The sequence below is a fragment of the Tympanuchus pallidicinctus genome, unplaced genomic scaffold (genome assembly GCF_026119805.1).
Source record: "Tympanuchus pallidicinctus isolate F22 unplaced genomic scaffold, pur_lepc_1.0 scaffold9, whole genome shotgun sequence".
NCBI classification, from domain to species: Eukaryota; Metazoa; Chordata; class Aves; order Galliformes; family Phasianidae; genus Tympanuchus; species Tympanuchus pallidicinctus.
In genome coordinates, this window is record NW_026294813.1 from 3,303,995 (window position 1) to 3,320,333 (window position 16,339).

Here is a 16,339-nt window from a genome sequence, read left to right on the forward strand (position 1 = left end):
CTTTCACATTTTCTTCAGCCAGACCAATGGCAAATCGCTCATTTATTACTTTTAGCAGCTTGAAAAAAAAGAGTAAGTGAGTAGAGATTTAGGGAAAAAGAAAGTAGAGGTGGCTCATTAGCTTACACATTCAGCTGTAATGGAAAATATTTGCTTATATTTTAATTTTAGGATATTTAGGCCTGCTTAAAAATTGCAAGGTCATAAGTTATGCTGACCAAACATTTATTATTCAGATTCTTTCAGAAGAAATGTCTACTTAGCTCTACCTGACAAAGTGAAGTAAGAAGTATTACACAGTTCTGAACAATGTATTTGGAAATGCTAAAGAACAAAAATTATAGAATCATAGAACTACTCTGGTTGGAAAAGACCTTCAAGATCATCAAGTCCAACATCAACATACTCATAGTACCCTAACTCTAACAATCCACTGCTAAATCACCACTCGCTCCTCCTGTGGGCTGCGCTTGGAGCAGCACACGGAAACTTGCCTGGGCTGACAAAGCTGGAATTAAAGGCATGTATGGCACTGCTGTCATCTGTTATTACTCATTTGATTGCTGTTTTGGGGTCAAAATCAGATCCGCTTTGCTTTCTGATAAGAAAGTGTTCTCCAAATGTTAGCAAAACCTAGGAATGAATTTCAGACATGTGAAATACAATCTTATAAACTGTGAAGTGCTTACAAGGCTTCGACTAAGATTGTTTTTGACTCTTCCACTTTGGTCATATTTAGCCTACAGAAGTTAATTACACGGTGGTTTAAATAATGATCAGCAAACAAAAGCAATAGTAGCATTAGTGATTGGTAAGGAAGACTATGATGTGTTGCAGTTCTATTTTTGATTATGTCTTGAGTCAATTAAGTGGATTATTTAGCAGTCAAAAAATGTGCCATCCCAGTTCCTGAATGCTTTAAAAAAGAAGACTCTAAGTAATGTGATGCTGACTTCACTAAATGTATGGCTATTCTTTGTTGCCTCTGCACTGCTGAAGGTGGGATCTCTTCTGGAATTGCTGGAAAGAAATTATATCCAACTCTTTTTTTTTTTTTTTTTTTTTTTAAGTAAATGATTTTGACTTTAAATTTTGTTGTAGTCTTTCACTGAGAAAAAATGGGAATATGATTATTTACAACCAGTTGTAAATTATTTTTATTTATTAACAATTGATGTTATGAAAACCATTGACCAAATGAGGCTAGTTGAGGGTAGTTGATGTTATCTTTCTGGATTTTGGCAGGCTTTCAATACTCTCTCTCACTGCTATTGACTCCCTCAGAGTGGAGAAGCTTTGCAGAGATCCTCTCAGACTGGAAGGCTAAGCAGTCACTAATAGCATAACGTTTAGCAGGAGCAAGTGGTGGACTCTGCTTTGGGAATGGGGCAATCCTGAATATATCTGGGGCAGTCCTGGTTATGTACAGACAGAGGGATGAGAGTCTAGAAAGCAGCCCTGCAAAGAGGGATCTGGGGCTCTGGTTGATGGTAAGTTGAACATGAGCCAGCAGTGTGCCTAGGCAGCCCAGAGGGCCAGCTGTACCCTGATGGCACCAGGCCCAGCACTGCCAGGGGGTGAGGGAGGGGTTTTCGCCTCTGCTCTGTGCTGTGCAGCCACTGGGTGTGGTTTGAGCACCACAGTACAAGGAGGCTGTAAAGGTACTAAGAGAGTGTGGAACACTGCTAAGTTTGAGAAGGATCTAGAAGGCAAAACATATGAAGACCAGCAGTGTTCCCGGGATTTCTTCAGTGCAGAGCAGAAGAGCTGAGGGGAGGCCTGATGGCGGCTGCAGCTCCTCACAAGGAACGGAGGGCAGCGCTGAGCTCTGCTCTGTGTGGTAGCGACAGGGCCTGAGGGAACGGCATGGAGCTGTGCCAGGGGAGGGTGGGGTTAGGGACAGGTTCTTCGCCAGAGAGTGGTAAGGCTCTGGAACACATTCCTGAGGGCATCGGTGATGGCACGGAGCTGCCAGAGTTCATGAAGTTGGAACTGTGCTCTCACACTTACTGATTGAATTTTGGATGGTCCTTTGTGGAGCCAGGGGTTGGACTCCCATAATCCTTGTGTGTCCTTTTCAACTTGAAATATTCTGATTCTATTCTGTGATTTTAAGATATTCATATTTCTCTCTATGGAAAAGTTAACTCTGTCATTGCCCTAGTTCTTCTTGATTGTTTGCCTTCTGCCCATGCCATATATGTTTCTTAACATGATGAAATTTTGACTAGAAAATAATCTGTTCTTTGAAATGTTCATATGGTACAAACAAAAAATGAAAAATGTAATATTTCTAAATTCTAGGCTTTACATTTTTATACTATTTTATTTATATCTGTACAACAAAACTAAATCATGGCTGGTAGGCGTAGCTGTTGTTTCCCTCCTGCCTGAGGTCTGGACTACTGTTTTCCTATACACAGTTTAGCATATTTTTTGCTGTGTTGCAGGATGCAACTAACCATGCCTATGCAATTAATTTTGCTTATCTTTCCCAGACTTTTTTGTATTAGAACACTCTGAGAAACATTGCCTTACAAGCTGCTTGTGATGTTCTTAATAAATGTCCTTTGAACAGAGCTTTTGTCCATCTGTCACCAGATTTTTCCTGAATGCACTGATACAAATATTGTTAACAGTGTACTTGGATTAAATAGCAAGAAACTTCTGTTCTCTAAACTAGTCTTAGGTAATCACATGTAAACTTTGGAAAGGTACCGAGAATGTTTTAAAGCTGTGGAATTCAGTTTTGAGGAACAGAGTACAGTAGGTTAAATATTCTCTATAGTCTTGTTATAGGGCAAATCCTGAGTCTTTCAATAATCTCTGAATAGTTATAAGATTATGACTGTCATTTGTGAATCTTTGTCGCTCATGTAGGTAGCTCTAATTATTCTCGTCCACTATTATAAAATAGACTAGGAACTATTCCAGGAGAAGAAAATAAAATGTGTGATGGAATCACAGAATCACAGAATTGTAGGGGTTGGAAGGGACCTCTAGAGACTATCGAGACCGACCCCCAATATAATATAACTCTCTGATTCATGGTGTCTAGCTTGCAAGTCTTGTGCCTGACTGTCATAATTTTCAGAATTCAACAATGTTGTCTTTGACATAGAGTTTATTCCTTGATAAGGTTGAGGAATCATTGTGTTGAAAAGAACAAAAATCTGGTATGGGATTTATATACACTGGAAAGAATGGATGGATTTATTAGAGGGTGGGCTAAGCCTCCCAGAAGGCCTGGGGATTTTTCTGTATTATGATTGACCTGTGTGTATCTGAACTGCTGATCTCAGTTTACTGAAGACGTATTTTAAGTTCTTTATCTTGGGTGCTGATACTGAATGCATAAGCACAAAAGTTGGAACAGGGTATAAAGATGTAAGGAAGTGAGATGGATCTTTAGGTTGCTAGGCTAGGCTGAAACTACTGATACAATACTGATGCAGTAAGATATTACTGAAGATAAATAGCTCTCTGTTGATATGTCTTTGACTATCTTTTGTTTTACATATTTCACTTCCTGTAAATCAGAAAATTAGAAATTAAAGTGATAATGATTTTTCTAGCTCAGAAATTCTGTAACTCAGGATGTCATTTTTCCGCCAAACTTAATATCAGTAAAAAATCCAACAGAGCCAGACTTTGTTGTCTGTGGCATTTTTCAACACATGGAAAACTAATAATAGAAAAAGATATTTCTGTTGAGTGATGTGTAACATATATATTACACTTTCCCTTCCTTGGTTTAAATAGCTCTTTTTGGTTTGAGGCTTTTGAGGAAGAAGCCAAATAAGATCTGTACTTTATTTTAAGGCAGAATCCTGTTGTGGTGTACCACTTTCTGTAAGTCTAAGTATATACTGCAGTAAAAGTTTTAGAAAGAGATCAGCAAGTATTGTGTTATATATGTGTATTACTGTTTGTAAACTGTTCAAGTTTAGTGAATGACCAAATTATCTTAAAAGTGGTAAACTATTGAGGAACTACAATGAAAAGTTTATTAAAAAAATTGATCGGATGCCAGTACTGGTTTTATAGCTGTTCTTCCACACACTAGCATTAGTGAAATTGTACTTGAAAAATAACTTTTAAAAACAGCTATTTATGAAAAAGAGTATGTTGACACTCAACTCACTGTTTGAATTTTTTAACTTCTATTTTTTTGTAATTTAGAAATGGGAGGTTAAATTGTTCATTTCTTTATTGGAAGTCTGAAATTTCATTTTGATCAGCAGCAGTTCAGTTTATAGCTCTGGGTGTTGAAATTAACTTATGTAAAATACTTTTTTTTTTTTTATTTTTTAACTTGTTTTAGCCCTTACTTATGCATCCAGTCACAGACAGACTGTATTTGAATAAGTTGCACAGCATGAAAAGTGGAAAGTAAAGAAGATCAAATTCTGATGAACTCGTTAGGTTTATCGTTGAACAAGGACATATAAGGACCCTTAAAAACTTGAATAATTTATTACAAAAAAATCTGTTATCATAAAAAGTGTTAACATTAGGATTTGGTTTAAAACAGATGAAAAATAAAACTTTGTTTTCTGGAATAACACACTTGGAAATGTTCCATAAAAGTTAGCTGATAATTGTAGTAGGTAGTTCTGTTTGAACTCTGAATTGAACTAGTTCATAGAATCATGTAATCATAGAATGGCCTGGGTTCAAAAGGACCACAGTGATCATCTAGTTTCAACTCCTCTACCATGGGCAGGGTCACAAAACCACTAGATCAGGCTGCATGTGGCACTGAACACAGGGATGGGGCATCCACAACGTCCTTGGGCAACCTGTTCAAGTATGTCACCACCCTCTGTGTGAAAAACTTCCTCCTAAGACTTAACCTAAACCCCTTCTGTCTTAGTTTAAAACCACTCCCCCTTGTCCTATCGTTATTCACCCATGTAAACAATCATTTTCCCTCCTGTTTTTATGCTCCCTACAAATACTGGAAGGCCACAACGAACCTTCTCTTTTTCAAGCTAAACAAGCCCAGTTCCCTCAACCTTTCTTCATAGTAGAGGTGCTCCAGCCCTTTGTTTATCTTAGTGGCCCTACTTTGGACCTGTTCCAAGAGCTCCACATCCTTCCTATGCTGGGGGCCCCAGGACTGGATGCAGTACTCCAGGTGGGGCCTGACAGGAGCTGAGTATAGGATGACAATCACCTCTCTCTCCGTGCTGACCACCCCTTTTTAATGCAACCCAGAACATAGTTGGCCTTCCGGGCTGCAAGCACACTACTGTCTCAAGTCCGCCAAGCTTCTTGTCCAGCAGGACCCCCAAGTCCTTCTGTGCAGGGCTGCTCTCAAGGAGATTTCAAGGATTGCCCTGACCGAAGTGCAACGCCTTGCACTTGGCCTTGTTGAACCTCATTAGGTTTTCATGGGCCCACTTCTCCAGGCTGTCCAGGTCCCTCTGAATGGCTTCCCTTCCTTCCAGTATATTGACTGCACTGCTCAGCTTGGTGTTGTCTGCAAACTTGCTGAGGGTGCACTCGATGCCATTGTCTGTGTCACTGATGAAAATGTTTAAGAGCACTGGTCCCAACACTGACCCTTGGAGGACAGCTCTTGTGACCGACCTCCACCCAGACATAGAACACAAAGGGTTGATCACAACCCTTTGGCTGTGACCAGCCAACCATTTCTTAATCCACCAAACAGTCCATCTTTCAAATCTATACTTCTCCAGTTTAGAGAGGAAGATGTGGTGAGGGATCATGTCAAAGGCTATGCAGAAGTCCATGTAGATGGATCCATTGCCCTTCCCCTGTCCACCTATGTCATCACTCTCCATCATAGAAGGCCACCAGATTGGTCAGGCACAATCTGCCATTGGTGAAGCCATGCTGGCTGTCTCGAATCACCTCTTTGTCTTGTATGTGTCTTAACATAGCTTCGAGGTAGATCTGCTTTGTGATCTTTCCAGGCACAGAGGTGAGGCTCACCAGTCTGTAGTTCCCCAGGTTATCATTTCTCCCTTTCTTCAAAAGTGGGAGTAAAGTTTCCCTTTTTCCAGTCATTGGGGATTTCACCTGCCAGCCATGATTTTTCAAATATGATGGAGAGCAGCTCGGCAACCACATCAGCTATCTCACTCAGAACCCTAGGATAGATATTATCCGGCCTCACGGACTTATATACATTCAGTTTTGTGAGGAGGTCTTGGACTTGGTCCACTGTTACAGTGGGGTGGAATCAGCTCCCCATACCCTCACCTAGAGGTACGTTGTCCTGGCAGACATGGAGAGGAATGTGACCACCATTGCATACTGAGGTGAAGTGCCCATTGAGTACCTCAGTTTTTTCCATGTCTGAGGAAGCTAGTTCTTCATCCTCACCTTGGTCACACTCTCCTTGGTCTGTCTCCTCCTGCTTATGTACCTGAAGAACCTCTTGTTATTTTTCACATGCCTTGCCAAGTTCAGCTTCGTCTGTAACTTGGCTTTCCTGATTCTACCTCTACGCATGCAGACAGTGTGCCCATATTCTTCCCTGGCTACACAACCCTACTTCCATTTCCTGTACATTTCCCTCTTTTCCCTCAGTTTAAGCTGCAGGTCCTTGTTCAGATATGCTGGTTGCCCACTTCCTTTGCTCAATTTCTTCTGATGCTCTTGCACTCTCAGAAGGATGTCCTTAAAGAGCTGCCAGCTCTGTTATGTACCCATGCCCTTAAGGACAGTTTCCCAGAAGATCCGACCTAGCAGTTCCTTGAAGTTTGCTCTCCTGAAGTTCAAAGTCCTGACTCTGATTATTGCCAGTCCTGCATTCCTGAAGATTACAAACTCCACCAGGACATGATCACTGCAAACCAGGCTGCCTCCAGTCTTAGTCTTTCTAAAGCTTTCCTTCCTGGTGCTTTGGTGAGCACCAGATCCAGTAAGGCTTCACGCAGCTTTAATCTGTCAAATACCTGAATCAGGAAGTTATCCTCAACAGATTCCAGGAATCTCCTGATCAGGTGGCCTGTAGCAGGCCCCAACCACTAGATGTGCTTTGCTGGACTGATCCTTGATTTTAATCCAAAAGCTCTCAACTTGGTCACGGCTGTTACTCAGAAACAGCTCTTCGCAATCTATCCACTTAACATAGAGGGCAACTCCCCCTCTCCTCCTACCAGTTCTTAGGCTTTATTTTGTTTTCTACTAGTCTTTTATTTTCAAGCTTCTTAATTGGCAGGTCTTGTAGTACTGCATATATAAAGTACATGTCCAACTGCCTTGAAAGAGAGTCTTATGTCCAGTTTGTTTAATCCCACCTGAATTTCTGCATCCTTTTTTCATTTATATTTCATCTGTCTCAGTAGTTTTTTTCCACAGCAATTTGTCGTTCTATTCTTTGTTACCTAGCACATCTTGGATTGACTGTAGCTGTACATGATTTATCTGAGAAGATGGAGCAGTACTTATGTTTACAAAGAGCCCATCCTTCTTACATATTTGATTTAAGTGACCTGCTCAAGCAGTCAGGATTGTAATACTCATAAGATATGCAGAAGAGAGGTTTTTTTCTGCAGGTGAGCTTTGTAGATAACTGAGGCTTCTTAAGAGTTTATGCTGTACTCATAAATGAAAATTAGATGTCACTGACAGTTGGGCTTAGAACTGCTGGCACCTAATAAGCTTTCTTATCCAGAATGGAGTAGATGCATTTTGCATGTTAATAACTGTGTGGTCACCTTCTGAATTTTACCTGGAAATTCCTGAGTTTAGTTGCCATGGGTTGAATCTGCAGTATTGTGTTCATTTCTGGGGCCCCCAGCACAAGAAGAAGGTGGAGCTGTTTGAGAAGGTCCAGAGGAGGTTCATGGTGTTAGAGCTAGGCTATTTTTAATAGCCTTTTATTTCATGCAGGGGACCTAAAGATGAAGACTTTTTGCAAGGATGTATATTGACGGGAGAAGGTGTAACGGTTTTACATTGAAAGAGGGTGGATTTAGATTAGACATAGGAATAAATTCTTCATTTTGAGGGTGTGATGAGACACTGAAATGGGTTGTCCAGGGGAGCTGTGGGTGCTCCATTGTTGGAAGTCTTCAAGATCAGGTTGAATGGGGTTTCAAATAACTTCATGTATTGGAAGGAAGAGGGCATGACTGTTTATGAGGGTGGATACTGACAGGACAAGGGAGAATAGTTTTGAACTAAGACAGGGGAGGTTTAGGTTAGATATTTGGAGGAAGTTTTTCACCCAGAGGGTGACACGCTGGAACAGGTTGCCCAAGAAGGTTGTGCATGCCCCATCCCTGGAGGCATTCAGGGCCAGGCTGGATGTGGCTCTGGGCAGCCTGGTCTGCTGGTTGGCCACCCTGCACACAGCAGGGCGGTTGAAACTAGATGATCATTGTGGTCTTTTTCAACCCAGGCCATTCTACAATTCTTTGATTCTTTGATTTCTTTGATTCTTTGAAGGTGCTCCTTCCAGCAGAGGTCTGGAACTAGATGACCTTTAAGATCTTTTCCAAACCAAACCATTCTGTGATTCTGTGATCTTTCTTCAAAATTGAAAGTTTATCATAATACTATTTGGGTTTTGATCTGTATAGTCCTCATTTATGTTTGTTTTACCCTGAATCTCTTTCAGGTACTATTCTTTAGTGAGATAAATTGTTTTAGGTATTTGTAGACTTGCTCTCTCCCCACATCTTGTATGGAAACAAAGAAGGAGCAAGAGTTTTTCTTCTAGAGGGAAGCTTTCTAGAGCCATGTGATGAGTGGTACAATTCCCACAGTGTATGTAATGACTGTGCATCTTACTGATCAAGAGCTACTGGTGGAAAAAAGCCCCTCTCTTTGTACTGTTTTCTTCAGTTAAGATTTGAAAACAAGCAGTATGGACAAGAGGCAGCTAAGTTGATGGTTCTTTTGCCTTCAAATTCTGTGAAAATAAAAAATATATGTATCTGTTTGATCTTCATTGTTAAATGGATTCCTTGATAATTCAAATTAAAGTGGTGGAAGTGGTGTCAAAACCCAGAAAGACAAATTAGCATGATTTTATTGAATCATGTAGATTAGCAGATGGTGGAATTGAACATTTCAATACATGAAAATGATGCCAGCTTTAGAAAAAGTTGCAAGCAGAAGCTAATGAAAGGGAAAAAAGAAAAAAGAACAACCATAGAACTTGAAGAGAATGGTGGACTCTGAAAACTTAGATTTTTTCTTCTTTTGAGAATAAAGAAGAGAATGTATGAGTACTGCTTAGAAGAAGCCTAAATTATTATTGTGTATTAATTTTGATTAATTGGTTATTTGAATATCTATTCAAACCACTAGAATACTGTTACGCTCTGGGATTGATCTTGCAAAAATATCTAATTGACTGGAAAATAAAATATCTTTGTTAATTTTATTTAATTATCCTAATCTAAGTTTCATTAACATCAAGCTTTCTTATAAAAAAAAATAAAGCAGAATATTCACTGGCCGCCACAATCAATCAGAAGGATTTGGTCTTTGTTTTTCAAAAGTGTAAGAGAAACAAAGGATTCAATTCATGTCTTATTCTCCTATCAGCAATATATTTTGAAATGTAATTGAATGTGAGCAAATACCTTCTTCTTTATACCCATGTGAGAGTGAGCAGATGGAGACCATAAGGGCAAATTTTCAGATCCATTAAAGTCAGTAACAGCTTTTTATTTGAGTAGTGGAACTGGCCATCTTCTTAAATATTCATTTTATCGAAGGATGTATGGCATTAATTAATTTTTTTTCCTATTATTATTCACTATTAAAAAACGTGAGAAGAACAGTAATTGCTGTGAATTGCATAGACTTTCTGGTGTTGAATATTCTAAGCTCCCTTTTAAGAGAATTCAGGCAAATTTGGATTTTCTCATTAAAGAATTCTGATCCTTGTTTGCTTTGAACTTCAAAAGCACTAGGTTCAGACTCTATCCTAAATGATTTAGTCCTAAGTTTGTTTCTGTATAGATATTGAAGGCAGAAAATGTTCAATAAAGTCTTTCTTCGTCATGCTTCAGCTTTGTAACATACAAAACCTGATTATATTCTGACACATTTTGTATAACAACGCTGATTTGAGTATAGCCCTTTCCAGAAACAGCAAATGGAACATCAGTGAGGGCCTTATGTTGCATTTAAGATGACTGTTTGAGCCACTTTGGTGAGATCAGTGCATATGGAAATCTGAGTTCAAAATTAAGGCTTCATCTAGCAAACTGATCCATGTTTAGTACCTTTAAAAATCCCAGGGTCTCCATATGGTCACAGCAGTCTACATGCTACAGAGAATTTACTGGATTTGTTCCAAATTTTAAGCTTTGTTATTTTGTCCATGGATTTGGCTTACAGACAGACATTAACTCTGTTAACTCTGAAAGGTATTTATCTCATGATCTGGCTTCTATGTTATAAACTTTTTGAAAACAGCACTTATGTTACTTTTAACAGAAATGACCTGGTGGTCTGGAAGTAGTATATATTTAGGTTAAAAATTAAAGCACAAAGATGTTATTGTCTTTGTTTTCTCTTGCCATCCAAAATAATGGGAGTTTTTCTGGAACACATTGCAGGGAAATGAGAATAAATCCTAGAAATTCGAAGACATAATAAGAGTGTTCTCACATCACTAGTCATATCATGGATTTGCGTACTCAAAATATGAAGTTATCATTCATGACTTATGACTATTGCAGGACACATTTATTATGATGAGCTAAGTCACTGGAGGTATTTGCATGTTAACTGCACAAAAGCTTTAGTTTCTGTATTTGACGAATCATAACTAAAATAAAGGAAATTTTCCTTCAAATATATTATTTAGTTTTTGGCAGAAGTGTGTTTTTCATTTTAGTTCACTGTAGCGTGCTCTTAGGACACATGTAATCACTGTAAAAAAAAGAGATGAGAATTACAGTGCCAGTTCTTAAGATTTCTTCTAATGTTTGGTGTTACGATCGAAAGTTACTGTCTTCAGTAAGAATCAAAATCTGAATGCTAGAACTTGCAATTAATACTACTTGTTTTGAAGTGCAAGACTGTAGGGAATTCCAGTATGTTCAAAAAGTAGAAGTCAAGTGTTTTGAAGCAGTAGCAGTCCAGAGACATGCTTCTGTAACTTCATAGCGCTGTGGTAGACTGCTTTATGGAGCTGGTGATTACGGAGATTCACTTTAACCATTTTTTTCTTGCTGGCAGGTGTCCCACTGGCTTGTAGCCAGCGGCTGCGAGTGTACTGCAGCCTGTGGTTTACACCAGAGTGTAGAAAATGCCGACACCAGCTGGCTGCACTTAATTAAGCTGATTGCTTTCTGACAACTTGATCTATGATACAGATATGTGATAAATATACAAAATAACTTACAAATCTAATTCTCTGACGTATTTTATCTACTTTTTTCTCTTTAACAGATATGATATCTGCACTTATAAGAACAAGCCATGTGGAACTCTGGGTAAGATCATAAATAGAAATTTCAGTTTATATTTGAATTTGTTTCTTTGCTTTATACTCAAATGTTGATTTATTGACTGCTTGGGTTTTTAAAGTTTATGTTTTCAAAATACTGTTTTATGGTTTTATAAATGTGAATAATAGGAGGTAACCTAGATGGGCATATGCTTTGATAGATCACTGGAAGTTTAAGTTAAATGAGCTGCTGATGGATGTCTCATCTCTGGCAGCCTTAATGCTGCTAAAACCTAGATGATTACTCAAATTTATCAAGCAATAATTAGAGAAGAGAACTTGTCGTTTATTTTTATTTAATCTCTCTCTGTGAGGTAGTACAAAATACAAGTAGAAGACCTCAAGAACATTTTAAAAAATCAAGCTAGGAAAGAAAAGAGCTTTAAGAGTTACACTATTGCTCTGCTTATTCTTGAAGAGTATTAGCTTCAGACTTTTCCTTCCATGAACTTGGAAAAAATAACAGTGAAATATAAATTACAGTAATAGCAACACTCCTTAAAACAGTGCTTTGACAACGGAGAAATACATATAACAATCCTAGGTTTGTTCAGCAGGGTTGTTCTCTTCTTTCCTAAATTTGTCACCAGAAGTTGTTTACTGTAAGGTAGTTATTACCTGTAGTAGTGCTTTAAGGAATTAAAGATACATTATTCAAAGACTATTGTAATGTTTATGCATTTTTCAAATTTACTCAGAAGTAATTCAAGATACAATTCTAATTTTACTAGTTCAAATTATTAATAATGTGAACTCATAACTGTATTTGCTTTGTCTTTCCCTGTAATACACTTGTGGCAAAGGAAATTAGTTTACATGAAGAGAAACGTATCAGAATTTTTTCGCCAATTGGAAATACAGAGTATCTTAACAGCATGTTTGAGTAAAAGGCAAAATGTAATTATTAATTTCTAAGTGTAATTGGTTTCCTTTGATACCTCCGTGGAAGAGACAAAACTGAAGAGACTGTCTACACTGATGTTGCGAAGTTGTCTTAGCAATTTGAAAGGGAGAATATTCACTCACAAACTGCTTGATATTTATATATGATATTTTTAATACAGGCCTTTAGTGAACTAGTCGTCTCTTTATCAGATGCAAAAGCAAATTCTGCTCCAAAAATCAAATCATGTATGGTATCAAAGTACTGTTACGAGACCCTTGGCTCTAAAACTGTGGTGGTATACTTCCATTGTAAGCACTGTACTGGAGAAGAAATAAAGCTCCATGGCCCTCTTTTGCAAGGCATTTGATATGCTTAAGTCCCACTGACCTCCGGTAACTAAAGCATAAATTTAAGCTGTCTGTGAACAAAAGTCTCAGGTCTCAAAAGGTCAGAACAAATGTGGATCACTGGTGTTCCAGGAAGAAACAGAAGTGAAGGCTTTACAGGAGAAAAGACGCCTCTTTTCTGTTGTAGTTTCCTAGAACAAGGAATCTTACATAGAGCTGCACTGAGATAGGCCTCAGATTTTTCTGCAGCAGCTGTATTTCAGCAGGGAAGGCCTCTTCTCCTTTGATCTGAGCTATAGACTGTGTGTTCTTTAGTTGATCTCTTACTTTCTGCAGGCACAGTACATAATTATATGTTATTAGTATGGTCCTATAAGTCACTAAGCAAGTGTTCAGTGAAAAAATCTGAACATAGTGATGACTTCACCACCCCAATATGGTGCACTTTGCAGCAGAACATGGTTGTTGTTACAAAAGTATTACCATTCAGAATTGCTGCGCTGTTAGAATAGCATAAGTAAGGCATGTGAACTGTAATTACTCTATTTTCTACAGGTTGCATAAAGCAAGCAGTGTACACGCCTGTCAGTGGCCAGAGTTTTGTCTTCTGTTTCTTCATCCTGCTCTCAGTGATAATGTCTCCTTCAGTGATTTGATTTAGAGTAGTCTGTTTTGATTGAAGTTCAACAAGCTGACATTATTGCTTTTTGCCCATGATAGTTTGGTTATCAGAGTAGTTCTGTTGTGTGCTGACTTGATTTATTGCAGAGAAAAGCGAGTCAGAACATGTACTTCCCAGATACTCCTATGTATACCTAAGGGAGACACTAGGGTCTAAATCCTAATGATAGCCTCTTACATTTTTTTCCTGTTGGAAGTTTTGAACCACGTGTAATGTTTTGTTTGACTTACGGAGGTAAAACTAGTCCAAAATAGAATGACCAACGCACATGCATAGAGATGCATAGAGGAATAGCACTGAATGTCAGTGCTGTATTGTACCGACCAGCTCCTGTAGCTCCAGGTTACTTGCTCATGTGGACTCAGCTAGGAAGCATTTGCGGTCTTATTGCTAGCTTGCTGGTAGTCCAAACAGAATAATTTGAAGTGCATACTTGTTCATAAAGAGTATGTTATTTTTCTTTTTGCATAGCAAAGTCACACTGTTCCCAGTTTATATTCTGTTACAGTGTAGTTAATTTTGCAGGTAATTTCATCAAAAGAAGGGATTACTGCTTTTTTTCAGATAACCTTAGAAAGGGATACATCAAATAATGTGATGCTCAGAGATTTCTCTAGTGGGTAGCATATTTTGTCTGCAAAATGTTGTGTGATACTCTATTTCTGAAGAATGTAAAAAATAATGAAGAACAATATTCTGAAAATGCTTGTGCCTTGCTTTCTTTAAAGAAGGTTTTCCGAAGCACTTGTCATATAGAAAGGTTTTAGTTCCAGAAGATAACAGAAGATAAATGGAAAAGACTTCCTTGTTTAAATGAACTTATTAACATGTCTCCCCCTTCTCTTCATTGATGCATGCAGTTTTGTTTTTATAATTTTTTTAAGTACCATATGGTGCTTCTTGTAGCTAAAAAAGTTGCTTGTATGTTTTTATGAACCCACTAAACTTAAACAGATTTCTTTAGAAAAATAATGTGGATACATTTTGCTTTCTTCAGCCTCAAGAATGTTAAAATAGAAATGCTTTTTTGAATTCCCTTTTCTGGCTCAAGTTACTAGGTGGTCCCAAGTTACCAGAAGTAAAATTTATAAATCTAACCCCTAGTCTAGACATTTTCCAGCACTGACTGCAGTTCAAAAAATATTAATGTCTAGCCGGCAAAGTGAAATTCCCCCCAGTGATTTTGCAAATGACTAGAAAGTTAACCTTTTGCCAACTGCTCCTTCTGTGCATAGAGATTATTAAAAAGAATCCAGGCATTTATAACTAGGGCTTTTAAGACTGAAACACCTTGGCATGACCCTTTGTGTCTCCTTCTGTTTATTCAGGCTTGGCCTCTGTGGCTGGAATGTGTGAGCCTGAAAGGAGCTGCAGCATTAATGAAGACATTGGCCTAGGTTCAGCTTTTACCATTGCACATGAGATTGGTCACAAGTGAGTGAGTTTACAAAAAGAATATGTTTTAATGTATCACATTTTTACTACTAGTTTAATCGTAGATATCATTTTTTCTGCATGGCTGTACCATCCCTATTCTGGTGCTCCATGTTTCTGTATAAAGTATTCATAAGTAGCTCTACCTTTTATTAATTATATTTTATCAAGAGCTTTAACTTTAGAACTGAAAACTTATTGTTTATCCTTTGATTTCAGATCCCAGTTTAATCTGTGCTTTTGAGGAGGCTCACAACCCTCCTACTGTTTCATATTTTTAATATTAAGTTTTGAAAAAAATTTCTTTGCCCCATCTCTTACTTGTCTACATTTCTTTATGAAACAAAAGTGGTTGTAAGGTTCTTTTTTGCTTTTCATTATTTTGTCTTAAATACAATTCAAACTGTTTCGAATAAAACATTGCTTCTCTTGTCAGTATTCATACACTGTTAGTTTTCTTTCATTCAAGCATGAGATATATAAAAAAGCCATAGCATCACTTGTGAATTTTAAGTGCTAGTGTATCACTTCGAAGAGCATGATGTTATGAGAATGATTAAGTATATGAATTTTAAATTATGTAATTGGTTGTGAAGTACTTCAGGTCTTCCTTCAAAAGCAAGCATTTCTAGTACATTGTGATGACTCCAAAAAGACCAGGCACTTTCTTTTAAAAGAGGTTTCCTTTTTCTTTACATGGGTTGACTAATGCTGAGTTTATAGGTCCCATGTTTTTCTGGTCATTACTTGATACAACTGCTGTAAGTTTAAATGCATATTGAAATGGAAGCGATCAATCTGCTGATAAAGAGTAGGATTGGAATTAAACACTTATTTTTAACACCTATCATGCAGGATAATCACTTGGCAAGTATGATCTCGTTTACATTATGCAGTAATGTAATACTGCAGTTACCCTGAAGTGGATGAATTCTAAAATCAAAAGCAATTGTATAAAATCCTAGCAAAAATAGTATAACAAAAAGTAGTATAACACCCTTGTAATTCTTGTCATCTTCATTTTCTTCCTTTTCTTTATTTGTGTGAGTTGAAAAAGATAGAGGAAAATATATTTCTAACATTAAGAAACTGAAGTTCTTGTTAATAGTGATATGCAGTGTTGCGGAATTTAAGTCATGTGTTCAAGAAGAAAAAGATACCCACATCTTTGTTCTAATCTATGTGTCATGTAACTATGCACTTTATGAAGGTTATTTCAGTTATACATGAGAAAAATATATATATGCAGCTCTGTTATCATTCAAAACTATCAGGATTACAATGTTTGATTTATAGAAGATAGATTTTAATTTAAGTAGTTAACTTTAAAATCTTTGGTGATAGATGGAAAACTGCCATAAAAATTTTAGCTCTGGATATGAGGAGAGCAGACTCAGGGAACTAGTTTAAATGGTCTCAGGGGAAGCTGTTTTTGAAAGCATTGGAATCCATCAATGCTTATCACTTTTTAAGTATTACTTGTGAGAAGCACAGGAACAGGCTATTCCAAAATGCTGGACATCGTGCAGGAAAGGCAG

At 37.7% G+C, this 16,339-nt stretch overlaps 1 protein-coding gene across 5 annotated transcripts in view; it reads left to right on the top strand.

Moving 5' to 3' along the window:
- ADAMTS6 (ADAM metallopeptidase with thrombospondin type 1 motif 6) overlaps nt 1-16,339 on the top strand; it is a 151,110-nt gene that overhangs the window by 43,954 nt on the left and 90,817 nt on the right. For all 5 annotated transcript variants that reach the window (XM_052670410.1, XM_052670409.1, XM_052670412.1 and 2 more), the window contains exons 8-9: nt 11,395-11,438; nt 14,696-14,801. In XM_052670410.1, coding sequence (XP_052526370.1) covers nt 11,395-11,438; nt 14,696-14,801 — 150 coding nt within the window. The remainder of the gene's footprint in view (nt 1-11,394; nt 11,439-14,695; nt 14,802-16,339) is intronic.